This window comes from Paralichthys olivaceus, chromosome 20, assembly GCF_024713975.1.
Source record: "Paralichthys olivaceus isolate ysfri-2021 chromosome 20, ASM2471397v2, whole genome shotgun sequence".
Classification (NCBI taxonomy): Eukaryota; Metazoa; Chordata; class Actinopteri; order Pleuronectiformes; family Paralichthyidae; genus Paralichthys; species Paralichthys olivaceus.
In genome coordinates, this window is record NC_091112.1 from 14,037,502 (window position 1) to 14,058,011 (window position 20,510).

At 41.1% G+C, this 20,510-nt stretch overlaps 3 protein-coding genes across 3 annotated transcripts; all 3 read left to right on the forward strand.

Annotated features, from left to right (window-relative positions):
• The first annotated feature begins 2,544 nt into the window (after positions 1–2,544).
• Positions 2,545–7,797, forward strand: gjb9b (gap junction protein beta 9b). The gene is made up of 3 exons (XM_020090492.2): positions 2,545–2,675; positions 6,176–6,633; positions 6,732–7,797. The coding sequence occupies exons 2-3, from the start codon at positions 6,244–6,246 to the stop codon at positions 7,155–7,157; spliced, it is 816 nt and encodes a 271-aa protein (XP_019946051.2). The 5' UTR covers positions 2,545–2,675; positions 6,176–6,243; the 3' UTR covers positions 7,158–7,797.
• Positions 7,798–8,678: 881 nt separating this feature from the next.
• On the forward strand, positions 8,679–14,457 carry pef1 (penta-EF-hand domain containing 1). The gene is made up of 5 exons (XM_020090958.2): positions 8,679–8,815; positions 10,369–10,615; positions 12,124–12,279; positions 12,790–12,933; positions 13,286–14,457. Exons 1-5 carry the CDS (start codon positions 8,795–8,797, stop codon positions 13,513–13,515), a joined length of 798 nt encoding a protein of 265 aa, XP_019946517.2. The 5' UTR covers positions 8,679–8,794; the 3' UTR covers positions 13,516–14,457.
• A 2,421-nt stretch (positions 14,458–16,878) lies between these two features.
• smim12 (small integral membrane protein 12) lies at positions 16,879–19,270 on the forward strand. Its single transcript, XM_020090370.2, has 2 exons — positions 16,879–17,033; positions 18,204–19,270. The coding sequence occupies exon 2, from the start codon at positions 18,232–18,234 to the stop codon at positions 18,505–18,507; it is 276 nt and encodes a 91-aa protein (XP_019945929.1). The 5' UTR covers positions 16,879–17,033; positions 18,204–18,231; the 3' UTR covers positions 18,508–19,270.
• Positions 19,271–20,510: the final 1,240 nt, after the last annotated feature.

Genomic DNA, 20,510 nt, shown 5'->3' on the forward strand with positions numbered 1-20,510 from the left:
GCTCAGGAAGAAAACATCCGGGGATATATTCCTCTACCCCACAGCGCGAGCAGCCTCTTCACTCTCCAGCTCCTGTAAGAACCCTTGTGAACCTTCATTATCCAGCAGGCCTCTCTTGAATGGTTGGCACTGAGTCACCTGCCCCTGTGACTCACATGAGCTTCCAGTCTTCTTCAGATACCCTCTAGTAGAAAGGTGTCTGAATCCCTCTCCTTTCAGGGTAAAAAAGGGAAAAACCTAGGACTTAGTCTCCAAAACTTTTAGAATTAATTTAAGAAAATTGATCCTTTCTGTATTCAGACAGGTGAGTCAGAGAATGAGGAGTGTAGCCATTCAGGAAATTTAAAGTCTTGGCAATGTGTGGGAGCTGATTTCGTTACTGAGGGTTCATCTAAGGTCAGGAATGAATCAGCTTTCTTTTTCCTCTGCCACCACATTATAGGGAGTTTAAGCAGTGGTGGTGTTAAGCTCTGCTGCAGCGACTGGAAATACTTCTCTGTTCTGTTGTTTGTGAGCTTGACCTTGCTGTATGTATATATATATATATATATATATATATATGGGAGAGAGAGAGAGAGAGATAATATAACTAAGAGACGTTTGAAGAGACAATAACATTCAAGTCCAAGCATATTTTTGTGCTAATGTGGCTCCACCAGTCCATTTTACCTTTGTCAGAGCGACCAAATAACATTTTTCCTGGTGATAACCATCTGCACGATGATGATGACAAATGAGTGCTGACATACCACACATTACGAAAACAGCACTGAAACCAGTCGGATTAGAGGGCGATTTTAACAATAAAACCCATGTTCAGACTCAACCCCCTAAAAAACTTGCCGAGCGACTTAGCACTTGGTGGATGTGGATGGGCTCACTCTGATAGGCTGAGCATGTGCATGTACACCCAGTGTGCTGAAGTGGGAGGGAGTATTAAGGAAATGCTACAAGTGGTCTTGCAGCTGTAGCTTTGATATGCAAATATCATTTCTTAAATCCCACCAAAACACTGCTGCTGCTTTAAATAATAAATGTGTTGGACGATACGATTAAATAATGTGGAAAAGCTTTGTTTGCACGCAATTAAAACCAGTGATGACGCCCAATTCTGTTGCTTTGTCTTGGATGCTGCCTTTTTTTCCCTTCACGGATGATGCTGCGGCTGCTTTTTTAACAGGCGAGATGAGATCCTCCATTTTTCTGTCTACTAAACATCTCTCCCTCTCGCCCTCTCTGCTCAACAGAAATAAACCGCAGCAAAATGATGGAGCATTAGCATTCCCTAGAGGCCAATGGAGGTCATAACATATCCTTTATATAAAGGCATTAATCTGTCTGTCTGTGTGACCCCCCCCCCCCCCCCTGCATGTCTGCTTCATCTCAATGCAACACAGTATAATATTGAACTATATTCAGCCAGGTGCAATCTTTTTGAGAGACTCACTGGTGTTATGTAAATGCTGGAACCTAATGAGGAAACCTGTTTTGTGGCTCGTTGGGAAGTCTGGTTGAACTTTGTCACACCCTCACTGAAATTACTGTGTTGCTCATTTAATCTGCTTTACATGATAACAATGCAAAAACCTAGAAAACCAAAGAACAATCATGAAATTTTTCAATACTAATATCCATCTTCCCAATCAAGTACATTCCTGTATGTGCTCTTAATATACACATGAGTATATATGTTTATTGGCCTATTCACTCCCATTTAATGCATTTTCTAAATTCATTCACATCACTTGGAAACTAAAGGAAAAAAATTCAACAAACATACAATGAAAAACCAACAATGAGCTCTGTGGCTTTTCAGAGAAATCCCCCCCGTAATTGTTTGTTGTGACGGCACATCTATTATACTCTTTCTTGAAGAGATCCTGTCATGTGAATGTTCGTTTGGTTTCATTATGTGTGGGTGTGGGTGTGTGTGGGTGTGTGTGGGTGTAGGTGTTTGGCTGAGGAAGTGACTGACAATTTGGAATTTAATTTTGTGCCACTGTGAAAACCTTTGATGTGTGTTAACATAGGTCAGCATGGTTCCCTTAAAACCTCCAAAATTGAAATTTTCCACTGTATTTTCTTTTACTTTCGATTCAAAACTATTCAGATTCTTATCACACTTTCATTTTGAATAAGTTAAGAAGGGGCAGCTGAAATCCACAGTTTTAATTTTGTGGATGTAAAGTCATCCCAGTGCTCAGGGGCAGTAAAATGATGAAGCAGATACTAAGTGGGATCTAAAGGTTAAATGCCTGAAAACCAACAAATTCATGTGCTCACACCAACAGATTACACTTTGCTGATTGGCATCAGTTTCACATTATAAACAACACCATGCAAATCTGGTATCTCCCAGGTTATAGCCACCTCTAGTCTAACTATTATCATTGCATCATTTTCCAATCGCTGCGTCCAGTTTTCTGTAAAGCTGTTTCCACACCCTGCGGTTTGATCATGCAGAACAGGCTGGAATTACAAGTGTGCGAGAGCATTTTAGTGTCTGTAGGTGAAGCCCCACCCTCCCCTCCGGTCGGTCCACGCCTCAGAGTCACCAGCCTCAAAATACTCAGGTAACACTCAAGTCACTTAGCATTGACTCAACAAAGCCTGCTGGGACACGACTCACGTTGTCGTCGGGAAGCGTCTTTTTATGCAGCTTCCCTGTAACACAAGTAAGTTGATTCATCTCTGTGTGTATTTGTACATGAATTATTAGATGAAATAAATTAGATTTAGTGGAAGTGTATTTCAGCTTGATTTCACATGAGAAGAATCTGGAATTTGAGAAAAATGAGACACTAAGAGTGCAAGAACATCGTTAGTTCTGTTCCTCTTCTATCACACAACCTGGGGAGGATGTCGTACGTCAGGGAGGAAGAGCTGAGCTCTGGCTGACTCACACACAAAAGGAAAGAGATTTGTTAAGACAGATAACTTGGAGCGATGTGAACAAAACCAAACATGGATTGCCTGCGCTTTACTCCTCTGGCTGAAGTGTGCAACCTTGAAAAAGGGGGAGAAAGTCGGGGTTGAAAGTAGAGAGACAGAAGAAGAAAGAAAAGCAGTGCTGGGAAGAGGTAGACTAAAAAGAGGCCACACTCAAGAGAAATCCAACCCCACCTTGGGAGCGAGAAGTACTGACTCATACAGACATTGTTGTCTTGGTGGATAGGAAAGTATTTCCAACTCGCTCGACAGGTTGAACGAGTTAGAGTCAAGAACCACTCTGTCAGGTGAGGTGGCTGTTCATGGGTGCAAATAAAGCTGTGGACATAATGATGATGTTCCCTCAGGATCAAGGCAATTTATACAAGGAAGCCTCACACCTCACCTGCTGCATGATAAGAAACTTTATGATTGTTGATCTTTCCCACACTCTGTAAGACTCCTACTAATGCCGAGAGGATGCACTGTAGAGCTGTATTTGCATGGCGTTTAGTATGTAAATTGAAATCAGAGACCTTACATAACCAGATACGTGATACGACTCATCTGTCACAACAAGAGGAAAGACAAACACTCTGACAGACGAGCAGTTGCTGAAGACGGCAAAATTGCAATCTAGATCAAATGCGAAAAACAAATTGTGGTCCACCTGTGCCATATCCCTGAGACAAGATATTCTGTTGCCTCTGAGGTTTTCAGTCCATCTGGGCTGAGTGTCACATCAGAGATGTGTATGTGTCGGCGCGATCGGATGATTGCATGTTTGTGCAAAAGCAAAAATAAACATGCTATGTGTACGTTTGTGTAACACTATGTGTGTTGTGTCTAAACATGAAATTTGCAAATGTATCTTTGGTCGGGTCCTTTTTTTTTTTTTTTAAGAAATGACACACCTGAGGATTGAAACTGAGAATGATCCAACAGCCTCCTCTCAAGGTAAAACTGCAAAACGTCACCGCATCAGAGGCTCAGGGCTGAGACACATTTAAAGATTAATATCACTGGTTGTATTATCCACTTAGGAGGCAAGATAAAGTAGAGGTAACATTCACTTTGACTGAAAGTCTGTCATTTGCTTTCGGTTGCCTGTGTCGTGATTGCGAGGGCATTCATTGAGCCAACTCTTCTTATGCTGTGTAATTTAATAGTCAGGGATGCTGGATGAGAGGGAAAGAAGCAGCTGATTTGACAGCTCAGCGTGTCTACAGTGATGCCGAAATGCTCGAGGAAAGTGTTTCTGAATTCAAATGCTCGGGATTAGATGAGGCAGAATTGAAATGGAACAGTGGACAGCGAGGCTGTTATCCAACTAGTTCTCTGTCAGGCCGTGAGCATTCATCAGAATGAGATGTAAATGGAGAAGAGAAGTAGGTTCCCCCCCACCATTTGTTGTTGAAAAGAAATTCTTTGAGAAACTGTAACACTTGTAGTATTACAAGGGACTTTGGAGGCCCGAGACGAAAAGGACCCAGAAGACCCGATTGACGCAAACCGGTCCCTCCTCCAAAGAAACACAAGATATATGACAATCTAGTCTTCAACAAAAACTCTAAGATCACAAGGCTTTTGGCAGGAAGATAGCAGCATGGGGCTGAACAGTGGATACGTAGAGACGGAACCCTGTGTCTGTTCATCTGTATTTGTACACGAAAGCTTTTGGATAAGGATGAAATTGACTAAACAGACTAGTACCACCAGAAATCATGGGGGTCTAAAATATGAGGAAGAGATTTTAACAACTGCAGAACTTTTTGAGAAGAGACTTTACGACTTGGCAAGTTGGTCCACCGCGATTTACAAGGCGGCCCCTTATGCATCAGGTTTAAGAGTGACATTTTTACAAACATTCACTGTCACCATGTTTGTTGTTGTCAGAAACTCTCTACCCTACAATCCCCTCCAGTGAATATGTTGCTTAACAACCGCCAGCATAAAGAATGCACGGAAGTATACGGTTGCGTCAAATCTCTTTTTGGTTTGTAAAAGCAGGATAAATTTGCCTTTTTGGGGTTTCTAAATCATGGTGTCATTTTGGGTAGATTATACATCTTAAGGTGGTCTGAACAAAATTGTCAATACTGTGAATCAGCTGTTCTCTGGGGCCCCTCTCTCAGCTGGGGGCCCTAGGCGAGTGCTTGCTTTGCTTATGCTGTTGCAATGCCCCCTGCCTTTATGTAGCATGGCAGACCCTCCATTACATCTCTCTCTTCCGACTATTAAAGCCACATGATGATATTTTAACTGAACATTCCCTTCCCTCCCTTAACAGTGCTTTGAGGGCTGTATCAGGCATTTGGGATTACAAAGGTGAACAATGTGGTCGCCTGATCATCAGCCACGCTGCTCACATAGCTGACTGATAGAGTTGAGAGTATTGGGTTGTCTTTTCAGCAAAGGGAGGCTCTGAACATGACTCACTCATTGATGTAAAATGAGTCCAATTTGAAAAGGTGGCTCCGTGTAAACAGAAACCAGCTTTGTCTGGAAATGCGTTTGTGAGAACGGTGTCCTGTTTCCTCACGGGTGATCAATATTTGAACATTGCTGCATTAGTGATAATTTATTCGGGAGGACTAACAGTAATACAGAGGCAGCAATGCATGCAATATAACTATTATGGTCTTATTGATTTAAATAAAAAATGCAAAAAACTGAAAATATGTCAACCTATAAATGTGGAAATAATATTGAAATTAAATCATATGTTTTTCTGCATGTCTGATTCTCTGCTTCAATATGAGATATTTAATATTTGATATTTAATAATATGTTAAATGAGTTATTCTTTAAAGGGGCCCTTCACTTATTTTACACATCTGATTCCGTCCACTTTGTTCTATGCAAAGCAGCTGAATAATGACAGAGGTAGGGGTGGAGCAATGACCCTGATGATGCCATCAAGGTCATATTGGCTCTGATTTTGAAACTGTAGATTTATAACAGAAAGCTCACTTTATAAACAGTTGTAGAGTATAAATATGGGGGCATCATCCAATCAGGGAGGGTCTGAGAAAGTGGCACATGTAGAATCCAGGATTTTTCCTTCTTCACCCATTTTAGAAACTTGATTTTGGCCCTTCTGCACCGTGGTTAAATTTTTGTTTTATAAAGTGAAATCCAATGTATGAAAGGAAATGTGTTTATCTAGAGCAAATTTTAAGTTTATTGTTATCCATTTTCTAATCTACTTTGTCTTTCTCACATTATTCACGATCATCTCATCAAGGACCTCATCCCACCATTTCTACCTGAAGAGCATCTCCGTCTCCCTCCACCTCAACAGCAGCAGCAGCCATGAACTGGTCTGCACTCGAGGCCCTCCTCAGCGGGGTCAACAAATACTCCACCGTGTTCGGCCGCGTCTGGCTCTCCATGGTTTTTGTTTTCAGGGTGATGGTGTTTGTGGTGGCCGCCCAGAGGGTGTGGGGTGACGAGAGTAAAGACTTTGTGTGTAACACGGCCCAGCCGGGCTGCAACAACGTGTGCTACGACCACATCTTCCCCATCTCCCACATCCGCCTCTGGGCCCTGCAGCTCATCTTTGTCACGTGCCCGTCGCTGATGGTGGTCGGCCACGTGAAGTATCGGGAGAAGAAGGACGTGCAGTACACCGCCTCGCACAAGGGCAGCCATCTCTATGCCAACCCTGGGAAGAAACGTGGGGGGCTGTGGTGGACCTACCTGGTAAGAATTGAGGGAGGGAAAGTTTTCTTCTTTGGTCTTAACATGGACATTGTTGATGATGTGTCTCCCAGTTTAACCTTCATTCATCTTCCTCATAGGTGAGTCTGATTTTCAAAGCAGGCTTTGACGCCGGCTTCCTCTACATCCTGTACTACGTCTACGATGGTTACGACATGCCCCGCCTGTCCAAGTGCTCCCTGGAGCCGTGCCCCAACACTGTGGACTGCTTCATATCCCGCCCCACCGAGAAGAAGATCTTCACCCTCTTCATGGTCGTCTCCTCTGCTGTCTGTGTCCTTATGTGCATCCTCGAGATGATTTACCTCATCTGCAAACGTATTCAGAAGATCCTTAAGAGGAAGGCCGAGGCTGACAAGAGGATGTTCGCCCAGACTCACGAGATGACGCCACTAGCAGTGCCCAGGTCAGAGTTCAGGTCCAAATCGTCAATCAGGGTGGATCCTACGATATCTCTTCAGAACCTGAGTAACGGCAAGGCTGAGGAGGCAACTGAGAAAAAATAATGTAAGGCTGCTAATGTGGCAGCGTCCAGGTTGAAGAATTGAATAAAGTTCTCAAAAATCCAGAACAGGTGGAGAACTGCAGTTCAACGCCAAAGAGATTTCCATCAACTCAGGGGATTTCTGAGACAGCGTTTTGTAAATATAATCATGTTGAATGACTTTGTGCAGGAACACAGATCTGGTGCCTACAAATGAACTCCTCAAAAACAGAGGATTACAAAGGAAGTTAGAGGGTTTAAAGAATTCCTTTATGTTTTTTATTTTTGGAATTGGTTTGTGTGTCTGTGATTGAGTGTGCGGATGTGTGTGTGTGTGCGTCTTCTTGTGTATTACTATGGGCCAGTGGCAAACTTAGCTATTAAATAAAATGTAAATCCTCATGTGGTGCAGTTACTCACTGCCCCCTAATGAATAAAACAACATAAAGCACTGCTTTAGGGTTATCACAGTAATCTGCAGTCACTTGAGAGGTTTTTGTTCTTCGAAAATGCTCTTTATTATGCTCTTCACGACTTACTCTGACCCTTCTTCACATTAAATCTGATTTAATGAAAGTATATAATTAATTTATGCACATATTCATGCACCTCAAAACATGTTTTTGTACCCACAATTTAAGTTTTATGTTTTTTTTTGTGAAGATTCAAACTAATATATTTAATTTTACATTTTGTATTTATTTTGATCTATAAAGGTATTTCAAAAAATACCCCAGTGTATATGTTCCTTTTGGTTGATATTAAAAATATATATGAATCAATATATAGCTGCATGTGTGTGACTTCACTGATATAGGCCAGCCTACACTGTTCACATGTATGTATGTGCATATCAATACATTTAAATTTCAGTATCACCCATTCTGTGAAGATTACAGCATTAAAATGATGTATTGGTATATTTTAAGAGTCACAACTCGAGCAGACTCTTGAGGACCAAACAGTGAGTTAACTTAGTTGGTGTCAAAAAAACAAAAACAATGTATTACTCACGACAGAAATTAGTACAATGAATGAACATGAGTACAAAATAAAAATGTACAAAAATAAAAGGAAATGATGAACGAATGTGATTTATGATAGGGGAGTAATTGAAATTTAAATACAATATGATGCACATACACACACATATACATATATATCCAGATATATTTATATATATATATATACACATATACATACACACAAACTCACATATATATACACATACATATGTAAAGATATATACACATACATATATACACACGTATATATATATATATATTTACACACATGTATCTAAACACACACACACACATATATATATAGAGAGAGAGAATTTGTTTCAAGCTGTTATAGTTTAAAAAATATATATATATATTAAATAATAGACTTTAACAAAGACTAAAGTAAAATATAACATAATAACAGCTGTAATAGTTTCGAAGGCTTTTTGTTGTGGAGACACAAGAATGAAATCAAGTTTCGGTACACTCATGTACTGTCGTCATCATTTTTCCGTCTCCACCATCCAATCAGGAGCAGGGGACGCGGGTGCGGTTTTGACAGACGCACAAATGAACCAATCGTGAGGCTGAGCCGGGCGGCGCTATATCCGGCTGCAGTGAACTGCCTCTGAGGAAGTGAAGTCCGAACAACATGAGTTTCCACTACGGCCAGGTACAGAAATACTGCCTTTGTGTTTTATATATGTTTGTTATAACAACGTACGAACATTGTTGAACAACTTTATCAACTGTTTTATTATTGTACATCACGTTTACACGACTTCGTAACCCGAGTGAAGCGTTAGCTCCTGTGTTTTCTTTGCTAGCAGCGAGTTGGTTTGTCGTGAATCTTTCACTTCGGAGGAGTAAAGTCTGATACTTGAGCTAAGTTAAGCTAACAGCTGCTCCATGGAAAGAGTCACCGCGGCTAGTTGAACGTTGTTACTGTCGCTGATGTGGAAGTTAAGTCAGCAAAGTAGAAGTAGCCTTAGTGCTATGTTGTTATCCTGTACGTAGCAAACAGCTGGACTAGTGGTATTGACACATCTGTTAGCAGCATTGAAATGTAGATGTTGCAATTTTGCCCAAAACCACTACTTTGAATTGGTATCGAGTAATTATATGTCTCAACCCAGCGAGGAAAACTTCCCCACAACTGAACGTATGTCTACATTATGTACACATGTGCAACTCCTGAACATAAATGACGTGAAACACAGAGAATCTCCCCAGTTAACATCCCAGAGATCACCGTGGTGTATTCATGTTTTGTCTGATCAACAGTCCAAAACTCCAATATAGTTTATATATAGTAACTGCTGCTGATAAATGTAGATCAACACATTTATCTTCCTGGGAAATGTGAAGCTGAAGGAGTACTGAACTGCAGACAATGGAAGATACTCAAGTACAGTGCAAGATTCTTCTAAACTCTTAAAGTTCAGCTAAAGTAAATGTACTTAGTTACTTCCCACCACTTGGTACTACATTTTGGAATTATGCTTTTTATTGTTTCTGTTAAAACTACAGCAGTTGTCGCAGGTATGGTAAGGTGCATGTATAATGGAAGTCAAATTATTCCAAAAACAGAACAAACAAGCAAAAGAATACATGTTAAACAATACATATACATACACACACATTTAAATGAGTTAGTAAATGTACACAATAAATTGCATGATGCTGCAATTTAGCAAAATAGAGACTGTTTACATACTGTGTAGAACAGTACTGACACGTTTAGGGCACATTTAGAAATGAGTGAACAAAACAAAATACAAATAAATAATATAAATAAGAATAGAATTTAAAAACAAAATTAAGTATAGAAAAAGGTTGCAACCTTAATATTCAGGAAACAGTATTTTGCCAGCTGATTTATTCAGTTTTAACATTTTCCAGATTTCCAAGAAGACATCCGGTTTACATCTTATAATTGAGGTGTTCGTAGGATGCTGTTTCTGTGGCGGTGTTAAACCGTTCTTGATTATTTGGAGGTTCATGCTTCTTCCAGTGTTTCAGAATGACCCGCTCAGCAGTGGTTATGACAACTTCAGATATTTAGTGCTCACACCTTTAATATCTTTTCGAATGTACCACTGGGTACTTCTATACATATATCTAAAAACCTCTCTATACCTGTGGTACTCTGTGGAAATATAATGCTGCTACCTGTCAATGCTAATGTGCTCATATAGTTTTGGTGACCTTTGTTTGTCATTTAAGGGCTATCCAGGAGGGGGCAACCCACCACCAAGTGCTCCATATGGTGGGAGCCGTGGTCCATATGGGTCCCCCCACTCATCTCCATACGGAGCTCCTGCTGGTCCACCAGGAGGTCATTATGGCGGCGGTGGAATCCCAGGTCATGCAGGGCAATATGGGCATGGACCAGGCGGTGCCCCCAGTGGGCATTATGGCGGTTACGGGGGACAGCATCATGGAGGACCCTATGGCCACCATGCTCCTGCAGGTAACTATAGGTTGACACTGGGGCCGTGTAAGAGTCCTCTGCTTCCTCCGCCTGTGGGAGTTGAACAAGCAGATTCTAAACGTGAGGAGGCTGCAGATAGCCTCTCATTCCCATCCTCTTCATTGCTTTTTCTCTCGTCTCCTCGCTCTCTGGTGAGATGATGGATAGAAAATGACTTGCGTTCCCAGACAGTCATGTAGAGACAGGGTTCAGTTTGTGCCCCTCAGCAGGATTACACAGCTGGAGTGATGACTCCAGTAATACTAAGTGAGGGCTAAACAGAGTAAGAGACAGATGGGTAAAGAGTGTGTAGTGTGTGTGTCTGTATGTGATTACACTGTTTCCTGTAGCAGCTAAGTGGAAGTCAGAACCTGAAAGCCACCGTTGCCATCACTCCCCACAGGGACAGAATCTATCAGGGTCTGGCCTGAAGTGTCACCTGTCCCTCTCTGCCCATTCATTTTTCTGACAACCAGCCCACTCTCCACTCCACCCCTCGTCTTGTACCATATTTTCTCACACTCCCTTTCTTCTCCATGTATTCAGGTAATGGCCTCTTGCCCCCACACTCCCTCTCTGTCTCTCAGGTGGCTTGTTCACAACCTTTAAACCCACCTACACTGAGCATGTTTAAGTAAGGTTGGGGGAGGTATTCTTCAACAGAATGTCAACTGGTTAAATGACCTTAAGGATTCATTATCCCTGAGTTTAGCGACAGTACTTAAAGCAGGGATCCCAAACCTTTCAACCCCTGACCCCTACAGTAAAGATGCTGGAGACTTGGGACCCCTCGTCGTTCCTGGAGGTCGATGAAACATACAAAGATATTGATTTTGGCTATTTCTCACAAAACAAAATCTACATACACATGTCACAATGTTTCCTGTTGTACTGTAAATTGACCCATCGGTGAGTCGCGACCCCTAATCTAGGAACACATGATTAACAGGGCAGTGGAAATATTGCACATCATTATTGTAATATGTATCTATGAAATCTTCCAGTAAAATGTTTATACCTCCTTTCTTTTCTTAACACCTTTAAAATATAGGAATTATGTGACTGACCAATTATATACAGAGCATATTCTATGTTACTGTCATTCCAGGTATACTACTATTCTTCCTACCATAAGCAAAAGACTCAGTCAAAGCACACATGCATTATTTTTTATGATCAGGTTTCTGCTTAAGAGGGTCAGCACAGCTTCAACTGTCAGACAGCAGAAGTGTTTCTTCATCTCTTGATAAACAGTTTTTTCTTTTGCATTGGAACGAGGCAGATGCTGAATTTCTAACAATGTTCACTGTCTTTTTCTTCTTTCTTTGACTAACTCTTTTTTTCTTCCACACATCAGCTTCTCCTCAAAGCCAGAGAGACTATGATTGTAGAAAATAAAAGGATGGGAAAACAGGAAAGAAAATAAATAGAAATAATTGGAAGTGATGGAAATGGGGTATATTCATTCTTCACCGCCCTCTTCATCCTCTTGTTGTTCCTCTGTGCAGGTAACATGCCTCCTGGCATTAACCCAGAGGCGTACCAGTGGTTCCAGACTGTTGACACGGACCGCAGCGGCTTCATCAACCTAAAGGAGCTGAAGCAGGCGCTCGTCAACTCCAACTGGTCTGCTTTTAATGACGAGACCTGCCTCCTGATGATCAGTAAGTCAAGCAGCTGCAGTGAAATGAAACGCTCAGTGGAGTGTGGGTTAGATCTGTGTTGATAAAAGCGTTTTGATGGGTTTCTTGAGTGACACAGACTTTAACTATGTAAAATACAATAGAGAGATCAAAACGGATACAGCAATGGGGACAGGGGCAGTTACTTAGGATAAAGGAGTTCTCAGAAAAAGAAATTGGGACTAGTAGCCAAGCAACATTTCCCAAGTTAATCAACAGGAATCTCCTCATGACTCAAAAAAATGCCTGAGTCATGTTTGTCTTGTTGACTGTTTTGCAACCACCTTGCATTCCAGTGGAATTTCCAGGGTGTACATTGACAGCAAGGAGAGGTGTGACTTCTGTGCATTCCTTCTAGATAGCACAAGAAAAGATCCAAGGTGGCCGCTCGCTGTAAACATACTGGAAATGCACTTTTTGAAAGATTGTGCAACATCAGCTGAAGAAAACCAATGTTTGATTGAATGTGCTGTGTTTTCTATTTCCTCTCAGACATGTTTGACAAGACCCGGTCAGGTCGAATTGACCTGTTAGGCTTCTCAGCGCTGTGGGACTTCATGCAGCGGTGGAGGGCGTTGTTTCAGCAGTATGACAGAGACCGTTCAGGGAGCATCAGTGGCACAGAGCTGCAACAAGGTATTCCTGTTACTGTATGTTAAAAGTCAGTTGTCAGTATAATTATCCAAATTTTTTTTCATCCAGATCCATGAATTATTCCATGGAAAATCTGGGAAAGAGTATAAAAGGCCTATCTAACAACGTTACAGGAAGTGAAAACGAATTCCTCACACTGCCTCTTTTTCCCGCAGCACCAACATTTAGTGGGTTCTTTCTTGACCCATGATCCATCCCTCCCAAAATGCATTCATTAATTCTGTAATCTTGCTAACTTACTAACAAACAAACAAAATAAATGGGATGGGGTGAAAACATCCCCCCCCCACACACACAAGTAGAAGAATATAAATTCACTCTTTTCTCTCCTCAGCCCTCGCTCAGATGGGCTACAACCTCAGTCCCCAGTTCTCCGAGACGCTGGTGCAGCGCTTCACCCTGCGGGGCGGGCGACCTGGCATCCAGCTGGACCGCTTCATCCAGGTGTGCACCCAGCTGCAGAGCATGACGCAGGTCTTCAGGGAGAGGGACACGACCATGACGGGCAACGTCCGACTCAACTACGAGGATTTTCTCTCCGGGGCCATCAGCAGGCTCATGTGAGCCATTGACAGTCCCACTGCTCTGAGTTCACATCATCATAATTCCATGTTCAGGTCACATTCTGCTCAGTGTTCTCACATAAGTGCCCTCACACATCTATATGTTTGCAGTGGAACAGCCTGTGCACGTCATTCCGTGGCTTGTTGCTGTCAATAGATAAAGCTTTTATAAAGGCAACTAAAGGATTTATTACACATCTTAACTTTGACCAGGGGTCCTTCTGAAGGTCCATCTGAACGGGTCCATCTCACAACAGAGGACTTGGGTGACAATGGCAGTTAACACTTAAGTCCCTTGTTTACTAGAACCAATGTTTGATCAAAGGTATGAATAGTTAAAAATCCAGAGAGAGCACTTGTATACACATGTTGAATTTCCTGAATGTTTATCCAACAACTCTATTATCTACATTTCTGTCAGGACTGAATCAATGTATCAGCAATGTCTCTACTCCTACAGCGGAATACATGCATTACTGTGTATGACAGTGACTGTCTATATGCTGGACCTTCATGCAGCATTAACATGGTCCTTTGCCATTAAAAAAAAAAACTGTTCAATTCATATTAACTATACTCCGGAGTCTATAGGGAACAGATATTACTTAAAAGCACCACATTTATACAAATTCATTTTACAAATTATTGTTTCTTGGACTGTTTTTTACTCATTTCCATGTTTGCTAAATTGCTTCTCTGTAAGCCAGTATCAATGAGATATATATATATGCATTATTTATATATATCTTTGACCAAAATATAAAAGATTTAAATCTCTGAAAAAACAGGGTTTGCCAGCTTCAGTAAAATGATTGTGGGGCCAGTAACTGATGATACACTCCACTGTGTTATATGCAACATTCAAATTATTGAATGATGAAAATGCCAAAATGGTTCCTAATGCCTAAACATGCCAGAAACAAATAAATGCCTTTGTTTCACACTCTGATGTATTTTTTTTTCTCTTCATCGACAATCATTCACACTCACTTCAAACCACAAAGTGACAGGAACTGTTAGCATCCTCCATCTTCGTAGCAAAACAACGTAACTTTTTGGACTCATTATAGCTCAAGGGCACGCAACAGGTCATGCTGACATTGATCGCCCTCTGCTGGATCATGACGCAAACTACTTCAGACGCTCTGATTAAACTATCTTTTTTAAATGTAACTATTAATTACAGATAGAATATGAACTTTTCCCTCCCGCGAATGTTCAAACTTGGAATAAGTTTTTGGGGCAGATTGGTTGCACAAAAGAGCAAAAAAAAGAAAAGAAAGAAAAGCCTGTCTTTCCCTTCCACATCTGGCGTTTCTCCTCCTCACCGTCTGTTACACCACTTGATCACAGTCTGTGTCAAAAGTCCTCCTGCTTCTCCTCGCCTCTCTCTAAATCACAGGCAATCCATCAAATCCTCTCGCGCATCCATCTCCTCCTCTACTCCCTGCCTTCCATCTTAATCTGAAGCTAAACTTAGCTGTCCCTGGTCCTTAAGCACACTTTGAGTCATATTCTCCCTGCCAGCCACACACTGAAGGTGAATGTGTTGAAGTGTGTGGACCACCTTCAGTAAGACTCTTGAGTTTGGGGACTGTAAAGTGTGGCTGAAAGTGCACCATGCTTGACGCTTGGAGCCCACAGAGAGCCGTGCCACAGCCTCTTTTAGCTTACGTGATTCAGCAGTGATTCAACTTAAGTCCTGACTGTCATTTCCCCTGTAATGAGGAATTTTCCCACCACTGGCCATGCCTGACATCTGTAATTAACTTTGGCAAATAGAGCAGGTCTACGGGGCTTCAGTTTGCGAGGATGTGACACTCCACTCTGTCAGTTTGTCAGTCGGATTGATAAGGCGGCTGTATTTTTTACATGAAAATCTTGTCTTGGCACCGCTCTAAATCTTATGTACCAATAAACAGCAGCTGATGAAATAATCCTGGCACTGCTAAAGGCTGGTAGTAAAGCAGAACTGGCACTAGGGATGTTGTTTTCCTCCAGGGGACGAGAACATTTCACTTTATCTGACAGGACTGATCAAATGCCAGTTCTGGCAACTACAAGATGGACAGACACAGAGGGAGGACTCATGTTTGAAGCATGAGGCATTATCACCCACACAGAATCCTGTTAATCACAACCATTTGAGCAGTCACTATAAGTAATAGTAACATAAAGATTTTGGAAATAGGACTATTTTTCACTCCCCTGCTTGTGCACAAATGACCAATGAGTCAGAACTGGTCATCGCTCCGTGACGTGCTGCGTTCAGCTCGCTGAAGATCAGCCTTCTTGTAGTTTTACAGAAAACTGGCAGCGTCATCAATCATGTAGAGCTTTGCCGAATCCCTACCCAGAAACCACTGTGGAGTATTTTCTTCCCCCTGTGAAATGGACACAGTCTCTCTGCCTCCTTCATTAGCAGTTAAACAAAAGCAAAGCCTCCCTGAATAAAATGTCTCCTTCAGAATACCAAGCCCTCTCAGTGTGACTCTGCCTTTAAATGCCAAACGGTGCTTTTTAAATAAATAAAATAAAATCCTATCCTGACAGTTGAGGGGCTTATCATCCATGCGGGGGGGGGGGGGGGGGGGGGGGGGGGCCTTGTCAACATGTTACACAACAATGGCGACAGATCTGTCAGGCTTTCGTGAGTGTTCCTCAAGAGGAGGATTCTGTTCCAGTGTTTGAACGCAGAAAGAGGCAGTATTTCTATGAATGTCAGTGCTGGAGAGAAGGACATAAACCAGTATATGTTGTGTGAAAACACAACTGTCTTAGATTAGAGGTTTTCAATTTTTTGGAAGGATCCCCGACAATAAATGACTCCAGGGACTCCCCCATGTCTGTCCCTTAGAAAACTGTAATTGCCTAAAGTAGTAATGTGAAAGACCAACACAAGAGAAATCTCTTAGAAAGATATTTATTGAATTATTTTTTACCTGAGAATTCCCATAAATGCTTTTCATCAATGGATGAAAGTGTAAACTCCTCACAGACCCCCTGGATGTCTGAGGGTCCTTATTTGAGAACCATCACATTAGACTGTATAGTCACAAAGCAAATGCTTTTTTAAATTGAGTTGATTAAGACACTTTGATACTTCTACAGCTTAATAACATATTTTAATAAAACAATGTTTTTTTTCTTGTTAGTTGACGACTGAGTTTTAACTTTAGTTTAATTTTCTTTTGCATTGAGTCCAAATGTTGTTTATTTTTAAACAAAACTTTGAAAATCTGATTTATTCGCAGCATCCGTATCAATCCCAGCTCTAACAGAAGTCGTCATTGTTTGGATAGAACTTTAAAAAGTTGTGTGTGTTTCTGTGTTTAGTATTTCTCATGTCGAAGCAGTTTGGTATTTTGACCACTAGGTGGTAGTGAAGCTCTGGGACTCATTCAACTCTAACCCTCTTGGTTGCAAGCCTAGCGACGCTCTTCGGCCAATGAGGAGGAAGCAGGAAGTGGTCAGACGGAAGTTGCGTCGATCTGCCGCAGCATCGTCAACGTGCTGAAGGTGAGTGGAGATAAACAGTCTATGGTGGAGCCTAATGAATTAACCCCCGTGGAGAAGTAAACTCTGCGTGTCAGCGGGAACACGCAGCTCGTGAAGACAGCCCTGTGTGAAGTGTGTCGTGTTCGACCTTCGGCACGTTGTGTCGCTTTTGGTCCTCGACGTTCTCTGGTTAATTCACCAGTCGGACCGGCGCTACACCAAACCTCCTTGAAAAAACTGTCCATTTTATCTCTCCCTGCGTGCGCTCAAAGTAAAAACAAGTGGTCGAACGTGAATGAATAAGTTTTATGAATCGTGGAGGTCTGGGTTGTAATTCGGCATGCATGTTACACAAGACAACACAGATTATCATTTAACCTTTAAATGAGTGTCATTGTCACAATGAAACAAACTTAAATGTTTATACAACTACATTGACATTCAGTGTAAGTGATGACCTCTACTAAGACCCAACTGTCCTTCTATTAAACCACATTCAAATTCACTAGATCGAGATTTTTTTATTTGGATCTGCAACATATTGCACAGTCATACTGGTCCCTGAACATTCCTGAGTCCTTCAACAAGATCCATGGATTCTTTATTATACTTTTATATTAAGTTCCATTCAAATTGGTTGACAAGTACAGTAGTAAACAAACTCAGACTGAAACAATCTCCTTGGCAGCGGTAATTACGTGACATGATGCTGACATTAGAAGTTTTCATCTGCCTACATTTGAGAAACTGGTTTGATTTAGCATCAGTTTGTTTCTCCATTTGTTCGTCCACTCATCATTTTATAAGTATTGATATTTAAACACTCAGAGCTGGCTGCAAGACATGGTTTTAGAAATACATATCTCTATATGGTTGTCAGAAAGATCAGAAATACCACAACTAGTTTTCATTTGATGATTTAATAGGATTAAAAAACAATAAACAGACAAACAATACAAGTAGGTTCATGTTGTATAAGTCTGATGGAATTCATTTGTGCAATTGCACATGATTTGGTTTAACTGTCAGGATCAGTTTTGAACCACAAGGGGGAACCAGTGGAATAGAAATCACATTTTAAACCAGAACTAATAATATAAGTATTTTTACACCGTCTTCTCTTATGAGTAAATGGCCTCCATTTCCCTCCAGTTATATTCATAACTCTTAATTTTCCTTTCCCCTATGTAGCGCCTGGGAGCAAGAGCTGTGTGCAGTCATGTGGCCTGTTGTGTGGACTGCGATGCGGACCTACGCTCCCTACATCACCTTCCCTGTCGCCCTTGTGGTCGGAGCGGTGGGCTACCACCTAGAGTGGTTCATCAGAGGGACCCCCAAAACCCGGGAGGAGGAGAAGGGCATCCTTGAGCTGAGGGAGGAGAGGAAGCTGCTGGAACAAGCTGGCATGGACAGCACGCAGGTGCTTAGCCTGAAAGACAAACTGGAGTTTACGCCCAAAGCTGCTCTGAACAGGAACCGGTCAGAAAAAAGCTAACCGTCTGTCACTGTCGTTAAAGACTGGTGTTTGTCCTTTTTCACAGCGGGAGGATCGTGCACTTGAGGTGAATCAGAGGGAGAACACACCTTTTCAGCTGATACATTCTTCCTCACTCACGGCCACCAAAACTCTTCAGGATGCCTTTTGTCCATTTCAGACACTTTCTAGAAGCAGGAGGGTTAAAAATGAAGTCAAATATACCATATATGTATGTGATTTTCTGACCTTCCACTTAATGTTGCTTTAATCAATAGCTAAAGCAAGTCTCTGGAATCTTTCAGTGTTTAGGATTTGAACTGAATTAAAAGGTGTGTCTGCTGGCCTGACGAAAAAGGTTTACATTGTCCGTTTTATTGGAATCTACCTGTGCCGCTGACATGTATTATTGTGGCTTGTTACTAAATCACACGCATGTAAATTCTTTATCTTCGTGTTCCAAGGCTGTCACACACAGATGTTTCTCCTTTTAATCTTTTCTTTACGTTAAGAAACGTGTGATTGTGAACATAAAAGTGAAAGAAGAAAGGGACTTTGTTCATAGTTCTTTTTATCTCATGAAACCTCCGATGGTATGTGACAAAATAAGCCAGCGTTGTGGGAGGTCTCTCAGGAAGTTTAAGCTGCTTAGTCCTATTGTCTGAAACATCCACATGATACTTTCATTTTAGAAAGTCTGGGTTTTGTTTGCGCACCCAAAATTTTAGTTGTGTGTGTGTAAGCTGAAAAAATGTGATGAATAAAATACATTTGTATGCTGAAAGTGTGTCCAAATTAATTTTCCACTTGAGATTTTATTCAAAGTAATAAAACTTTTTGTCACATGCTTTTTTCTGCAGCATTTTTTCCACATTAGAGGTTAAAGAAGTATCTGATCCACCCTCATTATGAAACCACTGCTGCCAAGGACAGCAAGTCAAATCAAATTCAAAGGAAGGAAGCAATGACTCCGATCAAGGAAATGACTAGAGAACACTGTAGACAAAGCAATAATAAATGGAGGAGTCATCAACCTATTGTTTGACCTATGGCCCATGATGAAGAAAAGACCAGTCCATTCAGAAAGCCCAGTATTTGTATTCATGTTTTTTGTATGTGAGAAACTAGATTTCTGGATTTTTCAGCACTTCAAAGCTGGCTTAAAATAGCTGCGGTCTGACCAGTAAGTCCCGAGGCTCATCTAAAAAGTTCCATCCTATTCTCAGTAAGCTTTCATGACCACAAGTTTTAGAGTGAAACCTCCAATACATCAAAGTCTGTTTTAGGATGACGAATGACTCTTACCCAGAGGAACGAATGAGAGAATTTACGAGTTACAAATAAAGAATTATTCAGTCAGTTCAGTTTTTTAAATTAAGAAATACTTGCATGGAAATCATAGAATTCACAACAAAATAAACCTGATATTATAAAACTCAAGAGTACAGAGTTTCTAAGGTTATATAAAAACACATTTTAGTTTTGAATTAGTTAAATGATTTAATCAAGATTATCTAACACATTGCTGACACTTGAACTTGCCGCACTATTGGCTTCATCACAAATGAACTGCAGTAACTCATACAGACAATGGAAGTGTGGAATGTGGAGAGGTTGAAACTCAGTGAAGAAAGGAAAACAATAACAATACATACAAAGTGAAAAGTAAAAGTGAAAGTATGGGCTCCACTCATATCATAGAGTGTGACAACACTCAACATGAAAAAGAAACTGTAGAAGCTTGTAATTTTCATAAAAACTCAAAAGGTGTTTAGTTATAAAGTCTGGACTAATGTAAAAAACATGGGGGCCTCCGTAAAGAGGACCCCCTCAATACAAATATAAAGTATTTAAATATAAAGGGCCTTGTCTGGGGTAAAGAAAACTACAATTCATATAGTTTAGATGAAATGAACTAGTGAAAACATCATGAGGATTATTCTACATTAAATGTCTGCCAATAGATCCCTGTCACCTAAATCTTACACACTGAACCTTTAAACACAAAAGCAAAACTGAATTCC

Bases quoted from the DNA above. Each gene is read 5' to 3' on its own strand.
- pef1 (XM_020090958.2), top strand. From the start codon at position 8,795: ATGAGTTTCCACTACGGCCAG. The intron at 10,616-12,123 runs GTAACTATAGGT...TCCTCTGTGCAG, and splicing joins TGGCCACCATGCTCCTGCAG to GTAACATGCCTCCTGGCATT. The intron at 12,934-13,285 runs GTATTCCTGTTA...TTCTCTCCTCAG, and splicing joins TGGCACAGAGCTGCAACAAG to CCCTCGCTCAGATGGGCTAC.
- smim12 (XM_020090370.2), top strand. From the start codon at position 18,232: ATGTGGCCTGTTGTGTGGACTGCGATGCGGACCTACGCTCCCTACATC.
- gjb9b (XM_020090492.2), top strand. From the start codon at position 6,244: ATGAACTGGTCTGCACTCGAGGCCCTCCTCAGCGGGGTCAACAAATAC. The intron at 6,634-6,731 runs GTAAGAATTGAG...TCTTCCTCATAG, and splicing joins GGCTGTGGTGGACCTACCTG to GTGAGTCTGATTTTCAAAGC.